The 23,590-nt window shown below is 34.6% G+C and overlaps 1 protein-coding gene across 1 annotated transcript in view; it reads left to right on the forward strand.

The window, feature by feature from the left end:
• Positions 1 to 19,988, forward strand: part of LOC141509778 (vomeronasal type-2 receptor 26-like) — a 31,713-nt gene extending 11,725 nt beyond the window's left edge. Inside the window, exons 4-6 of the mRNA XM_074219567.1 lie at positions 9,507 to 9,734; positions 12,548 to 12,671; positions 19,045 to 19,988. Of these exons, the coding sequence (XP_074075668.1) occupies positions 9,507 to 9,734; positions 12,548 to 12,671; positions 19,045 to 19,988 (1,296 nt within the window). The remainder of the gene's footprint in view (positions 1 to 9,506; positions 9,735 to 12,547; positions 12,672 to 19,044) is intronic.
• The last annotated feature ends 3,602 nt before the right edge of the window (positions 19,989 to 23,590 follow it).

Below are 23,590 nucleotides of genomic sequence, written 5' to 3' on the forward strand. Positions count from 1 at the left end.
TCCAGCACAGCACTGCTGGCAGAATGGTTGTCCTGGGCAGCTCGGCTGAAGCTCTCCTAATGCAAGCTCTGGAATTCTCCCATTCTATGCTATGTGCACACCACAAAGGCTTCTGCTCACATGTTCCATCACAAGTAATACAATTGTCTTTGATATTGTATAATGTGATGAACAAGCCCATCATATTTGTTCATCACTCAGTTTTGCTGTTAGTGTGTACAACGTTCTCATTCTTTTTACTTCTCTCAGCATTAGTCCATGTGAGTCATTCCAAGCTTTTCTGAAGTCCCATCTCCCAGTGACAGGCCTTGTTCTTTTGTCTAACCAATGTCTTTTAAGAGGCTTGATTCCTGTCAGTTCTGAGGGAATGCCAGGGGAGCTTAAAACAATGCCTTGTTTTCCTCTACCATCTTGGCTAGAAGTCCCCTGAAGTATTATTTTTATAAAATTATTTGTTCATTTTTCCAAGTATATGCAAAAATAGTTGTCAAGATTCATTTTTTCTCAGATCTTGAGCTCCACATTTTTCTCCCTCCCTACTTGGCCTTCTCCCTCCACTTAACAAGAAGTAATGATCTTAAGCTGTATTATATGTTAAACATAATTCCATATTAATCATGTATTGTAAAAAGAATCAGAAAAAAACATGAAAGGGAAAAATATAAAACAACAATTTTCAAAATTTGAAAATATTAAGTTTTGGTCTTCATTCAGACTCCTTTGTTCTTTCTCTGGCTTGTCTGATGTTTTCCATCATAATTACTATTTGAATTGTATTTGATGATTGTACTCCTGAAAAGAGCTAAGTCAAGCATAGCTGATCATAACACAAGATTGCTATTAAAGTGAACTATATTTTGGGGCAGCTAGGTTGCCAAGTGGATAGAGCTCCAGCCCTGGAGTCCGGAGTACCTGTGTTCAAATCTGGCCTCAGATACTTAATAATTGCCTAGCTCTGTGACCTTGGGCAAGTCACTTAACACCATAGCCTTGAAAAAACCAAAATAAAAGGGAGGGCAACTAAGTGGTGCATGGATGGAGCACCAGCCCTGGAGTCAGGAGGACCGGAGTTCAAATTCCACCTCAGATACTTAATAATCACCTAACTGTGTGAACTTGGGCAAATCAGTTAACCCCATTGCCTTGCCAAAAAACAGAAACAAAAACTGAAAGTGAACTCTATTTTCCTGATTCAGTTCACTTAATTCAGCATCACTTTCTGTAAGTTTTTTTAGATTTTTCTGATGTTTGACCCTTAAAGGTTTCCTACACAATAAGTATTCCTATTGTTATTCATATAGGATGATATTTGTTCAGCTATTCACCAATTAATGGGAAACAATGACTACAAAAAATTGTTTCCCCAGCTTTCTGCATTTCTTCTAATCTTTCTTATACTGATTAATATTTTGTAAAAAAAATTTTTTAATTTAATATAATTAATGACCATTGTGTATTTTTTAATGTTCTGTAATTCTTGCTTGGTCAAAAATTCCTCCCCTCTCCAACATTATGATCCATGTACTATCCGTTTTTTTCCTATTCATTGATTTTTGGTATTACTCTTTGTCTAAGTCCTTTACTCATTTTGATCTTATCTTGGTATAAAGTGTAAGATTAAAGGCCCAGTGACTGCCATACTATTTTCCAGTATTCAAGCAGTTTTTGTGAAATAGTGAGTTTTTAGATAAGAGCGTGAGGGTCACTGGGTTTAACAAAGAGGAGACTGATTTTTATATTCATTTATTGTTTTGTGCCTAATCTATTCCCCAATCTACTTCTCTATTTCTTAGCTAGTAACAAATAGATTTGATGACTGTTACTTTATATTATAATTTTTCATCTAACAGAGCTTGGCCACCTGCCTGTCCATTTTATTTCAATAATTCCTTTCATATTTTTTATCTTTTATCCTTCCACTTCAATTGTGATACTATTTTTTTCTAGTTGTGTAAAATTATTTTTTGGTAGTTAGATTGGTATGGCACTGAATTAGTAATTAATTGTTGGTAAAATTGTCATTTTTATTGTATTACCTTTATTCATGAACAATTAACATTATATATAATCAGATTTTTTTATGAGTAAAAGGTGTTTTATAAAAGCTTTATGTAATTTCTGGGGGTGTGTGTTGGCAGATAGACTCAGAAACATTTTATGTCGACTACAATTGCTTTAAATGAGTTTTTCTTTCTCTTGCTGCTCTGCTTTGTTGGTAATCTACAGAAATAGTGATAATATATGGGGCTTTATCTTACATTTTGTAATTTGGATAATGTATTAATTGTTTCAAGTGGTACATCTTTTAGCATGCCAACATATCATTTACAAAGTGTATTTTGGTTTCTTGTTGTCCATTCTAATTCTTTCCATTTCTCTTTCATTTGTTATAGCTACAGATAACATTTCTACTACAATTTTCAAAAAATTTTTATTGATTTATTTATCCAACTACATACACCAATAGTTTTCAGCAATCATTTCTTTTTTATTATGTAAATATTTTATTTATTTTCCAATTGTATGCATTAGTAGTTCCTATTTATTATTTTTGTAAGGTAGTGAATTTTATAATTTTTCCTCACACTCCCATCCCTCCCCCTTCACCCTACAGAAGGCAATCTGATAATCTTTATTTTTCATGCTATGCATTGATCAAAATTGAATGTGTTGAGAGAAAAAGAACAAATCCTTGGGGAAGAAATAAAATATTAGAGATAATAAAATTATGTATCACATAAGACAACTTTTTAAATTCTTTTCTAGATTTATTTTATATTATTACAATAATTTTGTTGTGAGTAAACTTAAACACCCCCCCCCCAAGAAGATGAGAAACCTCAAGAATAGTGAGAGAGAGAAAAAAAAAATGTACTTCAGTTTGTGTTCAGATTCCAATGGCTCTGTCTCTGGGGTGAGTTGCCTTCTTTATCTTAAGTCCACCAGAAAAATTGCTTCAATATTTTTTCCCACAATTGCTATTACTAGCTGTATTTCCCCTCCACTCTATTCCTCCCCACTCTCATTAATTCTGTACTCTCTCTCCTTTCATCCTGGCCCTGTTCAAAAGTGTGTTGTATCTGAGTACCCTCTCCCTCAATCTTCCCTCTTTTCTATCACCCATTCCCTCCTTCCCTCCCCCCATTCCCCTTTATCCCATCCCTTTCTTCTCATTTTTCTCTAGGGTAAGATAGATTTCTATACCCTATTAAGTGTGTATGTTATTTCCTCTGAGCCATTTCTGATGAGAATGAAGGCTCACTCATCCCCCCTTGCCTTCCCCCATTTCACTCGATTGAAAAAGCTTTTTCTTGACTCTTATGTGAAATTTCTTAGCTTCATCTTTATCTCTTTTCCCTTCTTCTCAGTACTTTATCACCTATTGACTCCATCCTTTTACTATATTATACCATTATATTCCACTCTTTCCTGTGCCTTGTCTGTATATGCTCCTTCTAACAGCTCTTAAAGTTCATATGAGTTTTCAATATCTTCTTCCCATGTAGGAATACAAACAGTTCAACACCATTACGTTCCTTATAGTTAGTCCTTCTCGTCCACCCTCTCTATGGTTTCCCCAAGTCCTGTACTTGGAGATCAAACTTTCTGTTCAGCTCTGGTTGTTTCAATAGGAAAGTTTGAAAGTCCCTTGTTTCATTGAAAATTCATCTTCTCCCTTTTAAGAGGATGTTCAATTTTGCTGGAAAATCGATTATTGGTTGTAAACCAAGATCTTTTGCCTTCCGGAATATTATATTCCAAGCCCTATGAGTCCTTAATGTAAATGCTACCAGATACTGTGTAATCTTGACTATAGAGCCACAGTAATTGAATTGTTTGTTTCTGGCAGCTTTTAATATTTTCTCTTTTCCTTGGAAGTTTTGGAATTTGGCTATAATATTCCTGGAAGTTTTTCTTTTGGGATCTCTTTCAGGAGATGATCAGTGAATTCCCTCAATTTCTATTTTTATCCTCTGCTTCTAGGATCTCAGGGCAATTTTGCTGTATTATTTCTTAAAAAATGAAGTGTAGGCTCTTTTCCTGGTCATGACTTTCAGGTAGTCCAATAATTTTTAATTATTTCTTCTGGATCTGTTTTTGAGGATGGTTGTTTTTCCAATGAAACATTTTACATTTTCTTCTAATTTTTAGCTTTTTTTGGAAGAGTTTTATTTCTTCCTGATTTCTTGCAAAGTCATGACCTTCTTTTAGTTCCATTCTACATTTGAAGGGGTTATTTTCTTCAGAGAGCTTTTTTAATCTCCTTTTCCAGTTGACCAATTCTGCTTTTTAAGACATTCTTCTCCTCATTTTCCTTTTGTTTTGCTTTTTCCATTAGGCCTAAACTGTTTTTTAACACATTATTTTCTTCAGTATTTTTTTGTATTTCTTTCACCAAGCTGTTGATTTAGTTTTTCATGATTTTTCTGCATCTCTCTCATTTCTCCTCCTAGTTTTTCCTCCCCTTCCTTTAATTGCTTTTCAAAGTATTTTTGAGCTCATCCATAGTCTTATCCCATTTTCTATTTATCTTGGAGGTTTGGGATATGGAAGCTTCGATTTTGTCATCATCTGAGTATGTGTTTTGATCTTCTATGGGACTAAAGTAATTCTCTATGGTCAGATACTTGATTTTCTGTGTTTACTCATTTCCTCAGCCCAAGACCAATTTACAGCACTTCCAAGTCTTTGGGGTTTTGGTTTTTTTGGGGGGACACCCCACTGGGACCTTTATTCCTCCAAGGTTTTATGCTCTTTTGCCTATACTTTGATGTGTAGTTGACCATAGCACTCCCCTCTGCCCTGGAGCTGTAGGGAGGGGTCCTGCTCAACTATCTTGGTATGGAAGCCCAAACTGCAACCTGGATCTGAGCATGGGCAAACAACAGAGTCCTGTCCACAGGGAGATTAGAGAAATTTCTGCAGTCTCCCCTTACCCCATCACCGTCTGTGGACAGTGCTTTGGAAGTACAGGCTGGTTTTCCCCAATTCTTGCTACAGGTTCTGCGGCCTGTGCTCTTCACTCTGCACTCATTCTGGTCTAGCAGAATTCTTTCCCCACCCCTTCAAGCTGTTTCAGGGCTACCCTGGGACTTGGGCTTTTCCAATTCCTGGTCCTGGTGAATCACACCTTCCTGCAGAACTTCCAAGTTATCTTGGACTGGGAAAATGTATCACTCAATTTTTCTGTGGGTTCTTCCCCTCTAAATTTTGGCTAGGATCATAATTTGATAGCTTTTGAAGTTCCCTGGGGAAGGAGTTCCCGGGAAATGCTGCCTTCATGCCACCTTTTGGGCTCTGACACCCATAAGACAACTTTTTTAAAAAAGATTGAAGGTAATACTCTTTGGTATCTGTTTGAACTTCACAGTTCTTTCTCTGGATACAATTGGTATTCTCCATCCCAGATATCCTAAAATTGTCCCTGATTATTTCACTGATAGAATGAACAAGTCTATTAAGGTTGATCAACACACCAAGGTTACTATTAGGGTGTATAATGTTATTCTGGTTCTGCTCATCTCACTTAGCATCAATTCATACAAGTACTTCCAGGCTTCTCTGAAATCCCAACCATGCTAGTTTCTAATAGAACAATAGTGTTCCCTAACATACATATACTATAATTTGCTTAGCCATTCCCCAATTGTTGGGTATCCCCTTGATTTCCAATTCTTTGAAACCAGAAACAGAACTGCTATGAAATTTGTGTACAAGTGATGTTTTTACCCTTTTCAATAATCTCTTCAAGGTACAGACACAATAGTGATATTTCTAGGTCAAAGAGTATGATCAGTTTTAGTGTTATTTGGAAATAGTTCCACATTGGAAAGGTTGAATCACTTTGAAAATCCACCAACAATACATGTGTGCTAGGATTCCCATATCCCCAGCAACACTGGTTATTTTCCTTTAATCAGATTGACCAATCTGACAGGTCCAAGGTAGTTATCTCAGAGTTGTATTAATTTACCTTTCTCTAATTAACAAGGATTTAGATAATTTTTCCATATGACTTTAGATAGTTTTAATTTCTTCATCTGCCTTTCCATATCCTTTGACCATTTATCAACTGCAGAATGACTTGTTTTCTTATAAATTTGACTTAGTTCTGTAAATATTTTAAAAATGATTCCTTTTTCAGATACACTAGTAAAAATTGTTTCAAAATTTAAGGCATTCCTTTTAACCTTGTTTGAGTTGGTTTTATTTGTGTAATAACTTTCCAATTTAATATAAGCACAATTATCCATTTTGTCTTTTAAAATGTTCTGGCTTCTTTGATCCTAAACTCCTCCCATTTCCACAAATCTTACAGATAAGCTATTCCTTGCTCTCTGGACTGGCTAAGGATATTGCCTTTTATGTCAAAATTCCATACCCATGTTGACCTTATCTTGCTCTAGGGTGTGAAATGTTGGTCTATGCCTGGTTTCTGCCATACAATCTTCCAGTTTTCCCAGCAGTTTTTATCAAAAATTTGCCCATTTCTTTAGATATCATTTTATTTCTGTGAAATGTTTTGTAGTTCTTTTCATATAGATTCTAAGGCTGTCTTGGCAAGTAGACTCTAAAGTATTTTATGTTGTCTACTTGTGTTATCAATGAAGTTTTTCTGTTTCTTGCTGCTGTGCAATGCTAGTAATATATGTGTGTGTGTGTAAATGTATATCTATATACGTATGTATATATGCTTATGATTTTTCTGGGTTTATTTTACATTTTGCAATTTTGCTGAAGTTGCTAATTGCTTCAAGTAGTTTTTAGTTGATTTTCTATAGTTCTAATATCATCTTCAAAGAGTGAGTTTTATTTCTTCCTTGCCTATTCTAATTCCTTCAATTTTTTCTTTCCTTATTCCTGAGTCTAACAATTCTAATATAATATTGAATAATAAGGGTGATGACAGACATCTTTGGTTCTCTCCTGCTCCTAGAAGCATTGGGAATGCTTCTAGCTTCTAATTACATATAATGCTTGTTGATGGTTTTAGCTATATACTGACATTGTTTTAAGGAATACTCCATTTATTCCAAGGCTCTCTGGTATTTTTAATAAGAAATCAACTAAGGTCTGGATACATAGACAAATGAAAGATTTTCAGAAATGAATATCATGCCACTAGACCTCAAGAATTTACCACGATGTAAATAGTTAAGAAACAAAACAATAGGTTTTAGTTCATCCATTCATCTTTAGATTCAATGAAGACCAAGGATTATCAGAGCATGATATCTTTACCTGCATACTGATGAGATTTAAGTAAGACAGAGTAGTACCAAAGTCATCAGACTCACTCTCTTCCCAAAGTCATATCAGTAAAGTAACAAGGCAAAAGTTAGGATAAATGGCCACGGCCTGGGATATAAAAGATGACCTTGCCATCTTTGTTGCCTGAACTCAACTCTCCCTACTCCACAGTGAGTACTCATACTACCTTCATGGCCACTGGAACACATTATTCTCAGTCACCCATTTCATCAAGGAAAAGTCTTCACATACTTGAGGTAGAAATCCCCTTACCTCACTTATGACTTTGAGGACTGTTAATTACTGTCCACTGGCTTAGTCTACTTGCTGATTTGGTTTTCCTGGGGTGTGGTCATTGGTAATGTATCAGAAAAGCAGAAAAATGAGTAGAAAGAGACCTAAAGAAGAAGTAATACCACAAAAAAAACCCCAAGAGATGAGCAAGAATCCAAGAGGACTGGAATGCTGACATTTGGAAATATATCAGAAATTTCAAGAGGGGTGGACACTAACATTATCACATTTGCTCACTAAGAGAACATTGATAACTTTGGAACAAACATTTACTCTTCAGTGATTTCACAATCCAGTTAGGAAGTTTTGACTGGTGAGAACATAAGTTGTGATGATCAATGGAGACACATTGAGTTTTTTCTTGTTTCATAGATATTTAAATGATAAAGACAAGAAAGATATAGTACAATATTGGGATTGGTCACCAGCAGAATTTGGTGAAAGTTTCCTAAAGAATTGAAATGGATGAGGTATATTTGGAGGAAGTAGGAAAAGCATCATAATATATGGAAAAGTAAAAGATGTAAAAAAAAGAAAAACAAGGGGGTGGCTAGGTGGCGTAGTGGATAAAGCACCGGCCTTGGAGTCAGGAGTACCTGGGTTCAAATCTGGTCTCAGACATTTAATAATTACGGAGCTGTGTGGCCTTGGGCAAGCCACTTAACGCCATTTTCCTTGCAAAAAAGACCCTAAAAAAGAAAAAGGAAAGAAAAACAACCGAAATAGGAATCTATTTGGAGAAGATGAGTTAATTTTGCATAGAGAAAGGTTTTCTGCTGGAAACTTTGGAGAGAGTTTTTAAGGTTCAGTGACACCATTAGAATCCACAAAACCTATCAAATGTGGGAAAGGAGTGATTTTGTTATAGTGGGTTCAGAGAGTTTGTTTGCTCCCCCCTTCTCTTAAAATTTTGAATGAAAAAGACAAGTGAAATAAAGGAAAACAGATTGGAGATGGTAACATGATATAGGTTCAATGATTGACATAGCATAAATGTTTAAGAAAAATGGGAAAAATGCAAGAGATGTGAGAAAGTACATAATTAAAAAAGAGAAAAATAATTGAATTATGTATCTATTTAAAGGAGGTGAGGAATGAAATTTGTTTGCTGTGTAAACATAGTAAATTTCTATTTTGACTTTCACTCAGCTCAGTAATAAAATCTTGTGGTTGCACTGGATAGTTTACAAGGTCTTCTCTAGAGAGCAGTCTATGATTCTCTGACTAAGAGAAGAAATATTTCCTATTTTCTGCCCTCATTCTTCTTAATATTGAATTGTGGTGCTGAGATGAAGAAGATAGAACATAGGAAGCATAGGTGGCTTAAGAAGAGCAGAACATTGATTTGGGGAATGAGACATTCATTATAGATGAATTAAAGAAATTTCTTGCTCTGGGTTTCCATATGGAATTCGTTTATATAAATTTATAATGTAATTAGTACAATGATGTATGTGACTTCTACCAACTCTGATCAGGAGGATGTGAATTGGACTCCAGGTGCTTTGGGAGGAGAATTTCATTGTACTGAGGTTTGACAAAAAATAAGTTCCAAAAAGGCAAGGAATAAAATTATTTGGGAGTATAGTATGATGTAGTGGTGAAAATATTAACAATGGAGGCAAAATTGGAAATGGAGGAAAGTAAAAATAATCAACATTGCTTTAGTATACTGCAAAGGTATTGAGGTATGAAAGAATTAGATTTCAAGCAAAGGGGACAAATAGGTTTAGGATGGTGAGGCATGGTGAGAAATTGAGCAGTAAATATTTTGATCAAATAAATGAATTGAAAAACTTTGATTAAGGGATCACTATCCTTAAAGGGTTGGTTAGCATGAGATGCAAAATAGAATTATCTGTATATATGGCTCAGGTAGAGGAAAAGTTTATCTTGACAGTTCAAAATCTTTTGGGTGTCAATGCACTGAAGAATAACTTCTGACTTCACTTCCCATTCAGCTGCACTCCCCTCTTAGAAATATCCAATTTAACAACAGTGTGGGTGACCAGGTGTTCTTGAATGAGAAAAGCATCCCTCTGGCAAACTATGATATCAACAACTTTGTGGACTACTATAATGGTACAGAAGTTCTGGTGAAAGTGGGAGAGTTTATTCCCCAAGCTCCCCTTGGTGAAGATTTTTCCATCCGTGGGAATGCCATAACATGGACTCAATTTGATAAAGAGGTTAGTAGCAACTCACATGGAAGTTTTTTGTGACTCTGTTAACAAATAGTTGGTTTCACTTCCTTTTTACCTCTAGGAGACATTTTCTTGAGTATTGAAATTCTTCCCACTAACATTTTTCATTGCATTCTACCTTAAATGTTAATATAAATGGGGGGGGGGGAACCTCTGTAAATTAATTTGGAGAGCATTGAAATTCCTCTGTTTTTACACTGTCACTGAAATAGTCAGATTTGTTCTTTTGTGGGAGGGGTGACAAATAATTGGAATTTCTCTATTAGTCTAGCTCAGTCTATCTGTCTCTCTGTCTTTGTCTATACCTCCCCTTTAGGGAAAAATTATCTATAAATAGAATTTTCTTCTTTAGGAGTCCTCAAACTTTAGGACTTAAGTGATATGGAGATTCCAGGGCATCTGGTTCCCAGCTTTAAGAAAGAAGGTGGAAGATGCAAACCCTTGTTCAAGTTGTGGAAATAAAAATTTTCTTTGAAGACATTAGAGGAACTGTAGTTCTACACAATGTCCCTATTCATCTTAGTACTTGAGAGAAGATAGGGAATTACCTCTTGCATGAGATAAAGAACAGTCTCCTCTGATTAAATTTTGTTATCTCATTCTGGGGCAGCTAGGTGGTACAGTGGCCAGGACACTGGCCTTGGAGTCTAGAGGATTGGAATATTTGAATATAGCCTCAGACACTGGCCACTTTAGCTGTGTGACCCTGGGCAAGTCACTTAATCCTGATTGCCTCACATGCAGAGTCATCTCCAATCATCCTTATTTTCATCTGGCCATTGGACCCAGATGATTCTGGAGGAGAAAGTGAAGCTGGTGACCTAGCACAACTCTCCCTCACTCAAATCCAAGTCATATGCTTGTCATGACATCACCTCCCTGATGTCTTCATAAATGAAGGACAAACATTATTATCTCATTCTTAATGGGAAAGCTCTTTCATTCTCTCTTGTCTAACATGGATTCTCTTCTGTATACATTCTCTGATTTCTGTTTTGTTACGTTTTCATGCTTCATATTCTAGGAGGTCATGGTGGAACTGATTTATAGTATGAAAGAATTCAAGTCTTGGATATAGAGGTTAGACGCCCTTTCCTTCTCCCAAGTGACAAAAGGTTCAGGGATAGGAGGGTTAAGTTTAGGGGGAAAGATAGTAATCATAGTTTTTCCCATAATGAGTTTAAGATCTATTGGGCAATTGGTTTGAGTTATCTGAAAGGCAAAAGGAGATCAAAGACTGAAGATCAGCAATAGAATTGGTGCAGAACAGTTAGATTGGATCAAATTCAGTATAGAGATGATAATGAAATTTATGGAAGCTGATGGGGGTCACCAAGGGATTAGTACAGAGAGAGAAGAGAAGTAGACCCAAGACTAATCCCTGAGGATTTGTCTAATAGATAAAAAGTACATTTTGGAAAAGGATGAAGCAAAGGAGACATTTAAGGAGACTTCAGGTACTAAGAATTTTGATTGAATGTGATCATCTTGTCTAGTAAGGCTGCAGCATGGCATTTTTTTATATTAAGGAAAGCAAAGTGGCCCCAGCCCAACTTCCTGCTTCCCCTCCTGAAGGAATTAAGGTCTCTCTTAAAGTTAGATTGGGGCAAGACTCTAGAGATGTCTATTCGATCCTCCTTTTGAGTCATTTAATGACAATTTTTACCATAGCTGTACTACTCTACACTGTTGGGTTCACTTACTTAAACTTTCCCTATATAAACATCTTGTTTTTTCATTATTTCAAAAAGATATTTAAAAATCTGTTACATTTCCAATGATTATGAGGCAAAACAAAGACACTCTTCATGATTGTCCATTTTTTACTTTTCCAATCATCTTTATCTTTAATTGTTTCACAATGAATTCTCTTTGTTGGATCTCATAATTCTTTGGCATTAGAACTCCCATTAACTGCATCAGAAATGAGAACAACACCTACCTCTCAAGTTTGCTGTAAGGATAAAGTGATTTAATGTTTGGAAAGCATTTAGAAACCTAACTGTGCTACATAAAACTATTTAAAATTAGTATTTTAAAATAATCTATGTAAGACCAGGACAATTTGTTACTTGAGTAAAGCTATCATTTTTTTTTTGTTACTAAGTGGTTGTAATTAGTCTTAAAGCAGTGGCTTCAGAAAATGGCCAGCTCTGTAGTATCTTATAGGAATCATTTAGAAGAAAATCTCTAGTTAGTCAAACATCCTGTACCTGTGTACTAAGAAATAGAAATATGTGGTTACTTAAATGCAAAAAAAGATATATATTTATTATTTGTGTTAGCATGTCTGTAGTTTGTATTTAAATTAATTTAATAATTCTTGATTAATTGCCATTTGGCTTTCTGACTGTGTTTTCTAATGTACAATTGCAATTCATTCACTTAGTATTTTCATTTCTTCTCTCTCTCTCTCTCTCTCTCTCTCTCTCTCTCTCTCTCTCTCTCTCTCTCTCTCTTAATGTGGATCAGTGGCTTGAAGTGACTTGTCCAAGGCTAGACAGCTAGGAAGTATCAGGTATTTGAGGGTACATTTGAACTCAGCTCCTCCTGACTCCAGGGCCACTGAGCCACTTAGCTGTCCCTAATTTAGTATTTTCTAAAACTTAGTACAGTATGTGATTTACATAAAGTAATTTAAGAAAGTTTGTTAATTGACTATATCCTCCGAAATCTGGAGCAGGTATTACTTCACTAGAAATTCTACAATATTTAATGCCTTAGAACATCCTCAATTCTCATACCTCCATGGACCTATTTAAATGCCAAGACCTTTTAAAGAATTTCTTCTTGTCCAGATTCCCCGTTCTGTGTGCAGTGAGAGCTGTGGCTCTGGATTTCGGAAATCTTTCCTCCAGGGAAAAGCCATCTGTTGCTTTGACTGTATCCCCTGCCCAGAGGGGGAGATTTCCAACCAGACAGGTAAGTATGTGAAGAGAAACAACTTTACAAGAGTCTTTTCTAGAAGATTTGACATAAAATTGGAATAGATTCTTAAGGACACATAGATTTTGTGGAAGGAAATCAATTGAAGCAAATGTGAGGACATGAGTGGAAGAATACCAGAGATAGGGAAAATCAGGCTAGGAGAACAAAGTGGTCAGTGTCAACATAATATTGGATATGGACCCTGAGACTTTGGGGAAAAAAATGAAAGCCTTTAATGTATGTTTATGGCCCTAATGTTCTGGGAGAGATTTAGGGGAAAGATGAAAACACTAAGCCCAAGTAAAATAAAAGTAATTATACATGAATGCAAAAATTTTCACCCAAAGTGAAAAAAAACAATAGTTGATATAGATATAGATTGTTAGATAAATAGATGGATGGATAGATAGATAGATAGAAGGATAGATAGGCAGATATGTGGATGTAAATTTCATTTAAGTGAGTAATAATGATTTTTTAAACTTCATCAACTGTTTAGATGTATTAATAATTTTATTTAATCATTAACTGAATTTCTCCCATTATCCATCGCTTTTTTTCCTTTCCAGTGGGTCATTCAGTATAACAAGATTAATTTTTAAGGCACTGTATTTCCTCAAAAATAAGACTGGGTTTTATAATAATTTTTGCTCCAAAGGGTGCATTAGGATGACATTATTTTCCCCCATCTACAAAAATCTATAATTTCTTCAAATACAGTCATTTCATCTGTTTCTGGAACATTGTTATAACTCTCCAAATTCCAGATTCCAGCCTGAATTTCTTGTGAATCTACTGCTTATAGAGCCATTGGCCCCAATCTCTCCTAACCAGCAACAGAGTTCTTCTTAAATGACCACTTCTTGTCCATGTAGCCCACTCATCCTGCATAGGCAACACAGCTGTCAGTGATTTTATCCCATAGATTCTTCACCTAAGTCACAACTTTATGCAGACTAGGAAGTTTTCATGGCGATTTCTCTCTATTCTGTTTTTCCATGTAATTGATTTCCATGCACAAATGGTCTTTGGAGTCTTTATTGCAATAGGATGAGGTTGGAGTTAGGCAATCATTCCTACTGAAATCAGTCTCTGCAACATGTACACTTGGGTATTTATAAATAATTATTATTTTATTATCATTTGTTATAATAATGTAAATAATATCATTTATTTATATATAATTATATATTAATATTGTTATTTTATCATTCAATCTGTCCATTGTGTGTTGCAATGGACATAACAATCCTTCCATCTATCTAAGGATCTTAATTACAGCCTAATTTCAGTGTAGGACTTACATTATGTGCATCTGGAAAAAAATTATACTAGGGCTTATTTTCAGGGAAATATTGTAAAAAAAAGAGAGAGAGAGAAAATGAGAAATACAGAGAAATCAGTAAAAGAACTCATTGAGTTCTTTTTGAGGCCAAATAAAGCAGAAAATGAATGCTATTTTCTTTTTTTGTTCTTTGGGCCTCATCACTCTGCCAAAAGACAGGTTCTGACTCTTATCTCATATTTCTTCATTAGGAACATACATTTGTACTTTGAAATTTTAAAACATTCATTTTTTTTTAGGTTTTTGCAAGGCAGATGGGGTTAAGAGGCTTGCCCAAGGCCACACAGCTAGGTAATTATTAAGCGTCTGAGACAGGATTTGAACCCAGGTACTCCTGACTCCAAGGCCGGTGCTTTATCCACTATGCCACCTAGCTGCCCCTATAAAACATTCATTTTTAAAATAATTTCTGTTTGGGATTTTTTTTGCTATTTTTTGGCAATTGTTTTGTAAATATTCTATGTTTTACTGAGATGTATGATAAGTAAAAGTACATCACATCATAGAAGACAGAATTTTAGTTGAATCTTAAAAGATTCCCCAGAGGTTGGTAATCAAAACAGTAACAGGGAGTGTTTCAGGTCTGGGGGACAGGTAAGAAAATTTAGAAAGTTTTCATTTCACTTTAAAATTTCTTTTTTAGTGGTTTAGAATACTCAAACTCTCAAAATTGCCATTTGAGAATGTTAGCTTTGGTATTTTATGTTATTATGTTAATGTATATTATATATATATATATATATAAATAACATACATATAACTTAAGTATATATATAATTATTTTGTATTGATAATTATATTATTTGTTATCGACACGTTTGTTATTTATTTCATTGTTTCCTCAATTTAGGTCACTATCTCTGTAGTTCCTAAATTCTTCAATTGATGAATATTTTCAAAACTAATAATCAAGTTAATAAAATCAATTAATAAAGCTTTACAAAGTGCCTGCAGGGTTTTAGAGATTGTCCTAAGCAAAAGGTAAAACCTGTAGGGGAAAGAAGATAGGAAAAGACATTGAGAGAGGTTGGAATGTTGAAGTCCTTCAACTGGGTGAGAAGTAATGAGGTGTCCACTACAGGAATCTTCTTGAAATGAAGGATCTTCAAGTTCTCTGAGGTCCACCCACCAATCTCTCTGTCTAAAGGGAGAGAGAGGCCCAAGGACAAGGAGTCCTAATAGGGTATGGGTGTTAGAGTTAATGCGATCATTCAGGAAGAACATTGCAGAATCATACATTTATAAAGTTATGCACTTTGCTAAGCACTTTTCAATTGTGATTTCATTTGATCCTCACAACTCTCAAAGGTAGGTACTATTAGTATCTCCAATTGACAGATAATGAAACTGAGGCAAATGGAAATTAATTAACTTATCAAGGTTACATAATTAAGAAGTTTCTGAAGGAGGGTTTGATCTTGGGTATTCCTTGGTACAGTCCTACCGGATTCCAGTTCTATTCAGTGGGCCACTAAGTCATGGAGAATGTGATGAAGTCTAGGTGATCAGCCAACTGGGAAATGTCAATGATTGCTAATTCTACATTTCATATTTATTTGGAAAATCTCTCTGCCCTGATTCAGGATATTTTTCCCAATTTCACCTTGAAAAAATGCATACCTTAACAGCATGATTGAAAATAAATCTTTTTCTTCTAGATTATTCAGAATTTTGTTATATCCTTTCACCATTTGGTTTCATCATTCTGTTTCATATTTCCAAAACAGAGGAAATCATTTTAATTCTTTCATCATTTCTGCAACACTGTCCATTTCTCTATTATTCAGATCAATTTCCTTCATGAACATAGAAACAAAAATATTTAGTACATTTATACTGACTATTGAACTTGCTCTATTGTCCATTTTTTAGAATAACAGTGTTTCTTTCCTCACCAAAATTTATATCAAATATTTACTTAAATTTACATCATTATAGTAACTAATTTTTTTAGGGGTTTTTTTTGCAAGGCAATGGGGTTAAGTGGCTTGTTCAAGGCCACACGGCTAGGCAATTATTTATGTGTCTGAGACTGGATTTGAACTCAGGTACCCCTGCCTCCAGGGCCGATGTTCTATCCACTGCGCCACCTAGCCTCTTCTATAGTAGCTAATTTTTCATTTGTTTGTTGTATAATACATTTTGTAGGTCTTCATTTTTATTATGTGTTGGTATTTGTTTATTTGTAAGAAATTGAGAGATTTTTTTCTTATTCAATATGCTATTCTTTTTTTCTGAGTAAAAATTCATTAAGCTCATTTAATTACAATAAGGTAATTCATAATATAATTTAAAATATATAATGTAATATGATATGATATAAGATGCTATGGTATGATATGATGATGAAAATAATGTTACAAGGTAATTTGATGTGTATAATACATTATAAAAATATAATATAGCATATATTATATGTAAAACAGATAAAAGGAGTGTAAGTTAATATGAATAGAAAATTTGATTATTTAATCTATTCCTATTTTAAGTTAGGAGATTTCTTATTTATATCATGATTCATTGGTTTCTAATACTTTTCTTTTCCCAATGAGGATTTTTAAAAAACACTGACTCATTAAAGATAGAACTTTAGTCTGTCAATTCATTTTATGTAGACATGTTAAGGCATCCTTATTGCCAAGGGCTTCCTACCCTTCCCTTCTAAGCACCTGAACCAGTTTCTGAAAGTTTCCAATGATTTTTGAGTTTTATTAATTAAGTCAATATCATTTCTATCCTTTTCCTAAGTATGTATTTAGCTCTTTATTTCTCTCATTCAGTAAAGCATTTAATAAAATTTCACTGAAAATTATGCCCATCAATGATGGGAATTGTTTATATTTTATCATCTCTGTATTTTTACTAAATAAGATTTTTATTCTCTTTTTGAAATCTCCTTTTTCCTTTATTGTAAAATTTTTTTATAGAAACATTGTCTTTCTACTTGTTTATTCCTTTTTAAGTCTTCAGGTTCTTAACAGAGTCAAAATTGATAATGCCCATATTTTGATTCTCCTCTTTTAAAATATTGCTGTTATTTTCTTTTAGATTTTTGACCACCTGATCTTTTTTTTAAATTATGATCCACTTTCCTGAATTCTTTCAGGAGATAGAGGTGTAAATTTAAGAATATGATGGAAAATTTCTTCATTCTCTAACTTCATCAGTTTTATATCCTGTCAATCTTATGGTCATTTCTTCCCTATTTTTCATGATGCTGAAGATTAAGTGATGATTGGTGGTGATGGTGGTGGAGATGTTGCTGCAGATAAATTATCATAAAATGATAACAAAAATCTTTATATGTCAGGAAGAAAGTCCCTCTTGCCCATAAGTTACTAAAAAAGTCACTGATAGAAAATTTAAGAGCCATTAAATTTGAAAGTTGAGTCATTAAAAAAAGTTGTCCCTCTCTGATATCAGTAGAGCCCTTTCCTTTATATTTGACAATATTTTTATTGGACATTTATGAACATTCAGTTGGTCATGGAAACTTTAAAATTTTACCAGTGTTTGTCCTTGAGTTTACAACAAAACATGATTTAACTCATTTGTTTTGCTTTTCTTCAAAATACTTTATGGAATCTTTGACTTTCAATTTCATTTTGAAATTGAACAGATTGAGGGAAATGAGGCAAAAAAGTTAAGTGACATTCCCAGAACCACACAGCTAGTGTGTGCATACCTAGCTCTATTGGGAAACAGGAAAAAAAATGTTCTAATAAAAATGGATAATTAGGGCAAAAGTACATTTGACCAAAATGGGGGAAGAGGACTTGGGGATGCACTTTAGAAATGAGGGATTGTTTACTCCTCATTCAACACATTTTCATTTTGTCAAGGTATGTCTTGGTCCAGTGGGTTTCATTTGATGTAGAAATAGATCGTTTTGTGATGTGTATTTACTTAGAACATTATAAATATGCATTATAAATGTTGTATTTTTACTTCTTTTGCTGAAGTTTTTATCTGGTTACATTCAAGATTTTTACAGGTCTTCTGTCCTGATGAGTTAAGAGAATGGAAATGATTTTTATAGCTTGCAAACAATAATTACTGTGGAGATGTCTGTGAGGTCCTATGAAGGAGATAAAATGATTAGCCCTCCATCCAAGAAGACTTGCATGGTGCCAATATTATTACCATACATGAGTCTTTAAAGAGGTTGACTAGGACAGCTTCTACATCTATTCTCTGTAATTTCTGGTATGCTAGTCACATGCTCCCACAGATGAATTGCATTCAGGATCTCAATTTGTGTCTTTCTTATCCATGATTCCTTCTCCTTAGGACTTTGCTTCTGACTCTAAAGGTTTTGAGCCCATACCACCAAGGGGTGGCATGACACCATGCCACCTCCTTCCCTTTACTTTCCCTCTCCCCAACTTTTACTTTTCAACTACCTTGTGTGCTGTCTCCCTTACCCTTCACATTAGGAGGGAGTAACTTGAAGTGAAGGATTTTTATCAGTTTGCTGATATGCAGGTAGCTTAGCACAGTATCTACCAAGTAAATATTTAATAAATGTTTCTTGACCGCCTCCCATCACATCATGGTTAATTTTTTTAGTTTTTTTTTAGTTTTTTTGCAAGGCAATGGAGTTAAGTGGCTTGCCCAAGGCCACACAGCTAGGTAATTATTGTCTGAGGTCAGATTTGAACTCAGGTCCTCCTGACTCCAGGGCTGGTGCTCTATCCACTGCACCACCTAGCTACCCACATCATGCTTATTTTATGAGAAGCTGTTATCTTCATGGCCATGCAATCTGAGAGAAGATTTTTTAAAAATAGATCTATTTATGACCAAAAATTATTGTCTCAATATGAAATATGTCTAAATTGTTAGTGATAATGAATTCAAGTCACTCATTTAGAGAGAGACTGATATTTCTTGAAGAATTAAATCAGATTATGAGGGGCCCTTCCTTCCTTTCTCAGTTTGAGAAATTTCATTTTTTCTCCTGCCAAGGTTCATAAAATTTGTCTCAAATTCAAACACTGAGAATGTTTTGATTCTTTATAGATATGGAACAGTGCATTGCTTGTCCTGAAGATGAATATTCAAACAAGGAGAGAAATCGTTGCCTCCCCAAGGTGGAGATCTTTCTGAAATTTGAGGAACCTCTGGGCATGACTCTGACCTGCACAACTCTGGTGATCTGTCTCGTGACAGTTCTGATCATTGGGATCTTTGTGAAGTATCAGGACACTCCCATAGTGAAAGCCAACAATATTACTATCAGCTACATCTTGCTCTTCTCCCTAAGCCAATGTTTCCTGTCTTCACTGCTCTTCATTGGAAAGCCTACCTTAGCCACATGTCTTCTTCAACAGACAGTATTTGGAATCACATTCACAATGGCCATCTCCTCTATTTTGGCTAAAACCATCACAGTCGTTTTAGCCTTCAAAGCCATTAGACCAGGGAGCCACAGGAGAAAATGGATGGGCTCCAAGACACCCATTTCTATTATTCTTATATGTTCCCTAATCCAAGTGATTCTCTGTGGTATTTGGCTGTTAGTTTCTCCCCCGTTCCCAGATACAGACCTACACTCAGAACCTGAGCACATCCTCCTGAAGTGCAATGAAGGTTCACTCATTGCCTTCTACTCTGTCCTGGGCTACATGGGGTTCTTGGCCCTGGGGACTTTCACTGTAGCTTTTTTGGCCAGAAACCTTCCTGACACCTTTAATGAAACCAAGTTGATCACTTTTAGCATGCTGGTGTTCTGCAGTGTCTGGATTTCATTTTTGCCCACATACCAGAGCACCAAGGGGAAAATGATGGTAGCTGTGGAAGTCTTCTCCATCTTGAGCTCTAGTGGTGGCTTACTTGTCTGCATCTTCATTCCCAAATGCTATGTGATCCTTTTGAGGCCACAGTGGAACACCCAGGAATGGGTAAATCATAAACCCTATGCCAGGGGATGCCATCATTCTAAAACAGGTCCTCCAGTCTCCTAGAAATGTTATGTATATCCTGGAAAAAATAACTAACTCCTTTTTGAGGTTAGATATCTGTTTATGTAAGAGTCTCCATTATCTCCTTATCTGAAAAAGTCCATTTTCAGGGCTTTTTCTTTACCTCCATCATCACCACTACCCTTTTGCCAGTTGCTGCATCAATTTTTCAATTACATATTTTCATTGTCAGTTTTACATTCTTAATCCTTTTAAACAGTATTCATTTCTGCCACCCCACCACTATTATTTCTATAGCTACTGGTCCTTCTACCATTACCATCACCCTTTTTTTTCAGGAATTACTTCAGATTTGGCTCTCATAAATTCCTACTGATGGGAAAATTTTTCTTTCATCATTTCCCTTTATTCTGTAACACAAAATCTGATCTGAAATTTGATCTGAAAGATTAAAGTTTATACCTTTGGATTAGCAACTGTCTTTTATTTTAGTCCTTTAATACTGACCATGCAAACAGGGAGGAGAATTTAGGAATGTGGTTTAAAAATGAAGTAAATCTCTTTTTTATAAAGGTTTATTTGTTTTCCAGTTATACACAATAATAGTTTCTACCAATCATTTTTTGCAAGATTTTTGAATTTTATGATTTTTTCACCCTTTCTTCCCCCCTCCCCAACAGCAGACAATTTGATATAATCTTTACATTTTTCTATAATTTTCATTGATCAAAACTGAATTAGTTGAGAGAAAAAATATCCATAAGGAAGAAAGAAGTTATTAGAGATAGCAAAATTATATAATACATAAGACAACTTTTTAAAAATTGAAGAAGAAAATCTTTAGTCTTCGTTTAAATTCCATAGTTTGTTCTCTGGAAACAGATGGGGTTCTCCATCATGAATCCCCTAAAATTTTCCCTGATGATTGCACTGATGGAGTAAGCAAGTCCATCAAGGTTGATCATCACTCTATGTTATTGTTAAGGTACATAATGTTCTTCTGGTTCTGCTCATCATCAATACCTACAAGTCTTTCCAGACTTTTCTGAAATCCCATCCCTCCTGATTTCTAATAGAACCATATAGTGTCCTGTAGCTCAGGAAAAGTATATATATATATATATATACAGCTATATAGATAGAGATAGAGAGAGAGAGAGAGAGGTAGAGGTAGAGAGAGAGAGAGAGAGAGAGAGAGAGAGAGAGATAGAGATAGAGATAGAGATAGAGATAGAGATAGAGATAGAGATGATAGAGATAGAGATAATCACAATTTGGTCAGTCATTCCCCAATTGATGGACCTCCCCTCAAATACCAATTATTTGCCTCTACAGTTGCTATGAATATTTTTGTACATGTGAGATTTTTACCCTCTTTCCTGATCTCTTCAGGATATAGGCCCTGTATTTCTATTGCCAGATCAAAGGGTATCCACATTTTTATTGCCCTTTTGGCATAATTCCAACTTGCTCTCCAGAAAGATTGGATCAGTTCACAGCTCCAGCAACAATGCATTAGTGTCTTAGATTTCCCACATTCCCCTCCAACATTGATCATTATCCTTTCTGGTCATATTAGCCAATCTCAGAGATGTGAAGTGGTACCTCAGAGATGCTTTAATTTGAAATTCTCTTATCAATAATGATTCAGAGCAATTTTTCATATGACTATAGAGAGCTTTAATTTCCTCACCTGAAAAATATGTCCTTTGACCATTTCTCAATTGGGGAATTGCTTCTTTTTTTTGGCAAATTTGACTCAGTTCTTTATATACTTTAGAAGTGACTCAGAAACACTACTAGTAAAAATTTTTCCCAATTTACTACATTTCTTTAAATCTTCATTACAGTACTTTTGTTTGTTCAAAACCTTTTTAATTTAATGTAATCAAAATTATCTAGTTTGGTTTTTATAATATACTCTATCTCTTCCTTGGTCAGAAACTGATCCCCTTTCCATAGATCTGAGAAGTAAACTATTCTTTGTTCTCCTAACTAGCTTATAATATTTTTTAATGTCTAAATCCTGCACTCATTTTGATTTTATCAGTACAGGGTATGAGATGTTGGTCTAATCCTAGTTTCTGCCATACTATCTTCCAATTGTTCCAGCAGTTTTTATCAAAAAGTAAGTTCTTATCGCAGAAACTGGACTCTTTGGGTTTATCAAACAGCAGATTACTATAACCATTTCCTGCTGTCTCTTTTGCATCTAATCTCTTCCACTGCTCCACCACTCTATTTCTTAGTCAGTATCAGACAGTTTTGATGACGGATGCTTTATAATATAATTTTAGATCTGGTAAGGCTCAGCTCTCTTATTTTGCTTTTTTTTTCCCCATTAAATCCCTAGATATTCTTCACTTTTTGTTTCTCCATATGAATTTAGTGACATTTTTTTTCTAGCTCACTGAAGTAATTTTTTTTGGAAGTTTGATTGCTATGGCACTAAATAAGTAAAATTTAATTTAGATAGAATTGTCATTTTTTATATTAGCTCAGCCTTTTTATGAGCAGTTTTTATTTGCCTATTTAGATATGATTTTATTTCATTTTATTTATAGTTGTTTTCATGGGGTTTCTGAGTCTGCCTTGGCAGATAGACTCCCAAGTATTTTATTTTGTCTGAAGTTATTTTATATTAGATTTCTCTTTTATCTCTTGCTGCTGTATCTTGCTAGCAATATATATATATAGAAATATTCAGGATTATGTGAGTTTATTTTATATCCTGCAATTTTGGAAAAGTTGCTAATATTTTCCAATAGTTTTTTTGATGATTTTTTATGGTTCTCTAGGTATATCATCATGTCATCTGTAAAGAGCAAGAGTTTTGTTTCTTCCTTCCCAATTCTAATTCCTTCAATTTCTCTTTCTTCTCTTATTGCTAATGGTAGCATTTCTAATACAATACTGAATAGTACAGGTGATAATGGGCATCCTTGTTTCACCCCTGTTCTTATTGGGAATGCTACTGGCTAATTCCTATTGCACATAATGCTTGTTGATAGTTTCAGATAGATCCTGATTATCATTTCAGGGAACAATCCATTTATTCCTTTGTTCTCTAGTATTTTTAGAAGGAATGGGTGGTGTATTTTGTCAAAGGTTTTTTCAACATCTATTGAGATGATCATAAGATTTCTGTTAGGTTTGTTATTCATAAAGTCAATTATACTGTCACTTTTTGTCTAATATTAAACCAACCCTGCATTCCTGGAATAAATCCTGTTTGGTCATAGTGTATTATCCGAGTTATAACTTGCTATAATTGCTTCCCTTAAAATTTTATTTAAGATTTTTGCATCCATATTCATAAGTGAAATTGGTCTAAATTTTTCTTTATCTGTTTTGACTCTTCCTCACTTAAGTATCAGCAGCATATTTGGTGTCACAGAAGGAATTAGACAGAGTTTTGTCTTCATCTATTTTTCCAAATAGTTTATATAGAATTGGAACCAATTCTTCCTTGAATGCTTAATAGAATTCACTTGTGAATCCATCTGGTCCTAGAGAGTTTTCCTAGGGAGGATTGTTGAATTTCTTTTTTCTGAAATAAGGTTATTTAGGTATTTAATTTCTACTTCATTTAACCTGGGCAATTTATATTATAGTAAATATTCATCCATTTCATTTAGGTTATC

Source organism: Macrotis lagotis, chromosome 1, assembly GCF_037893015.1.
Source record: "Macrotis lagotis isolate mMagLag1 chromosome 1, bilby.v1.9.chrom.fasta, whole genome shotgun sequence".
In the NCBI taxonomy this organism is placed as follows: domain Eukaryota; kingdom Metazoa; phylum Chordata; class Mammalia; order Peramelemorphia; family Peramelidae; genus Macrotis; species Macrotis lagotis.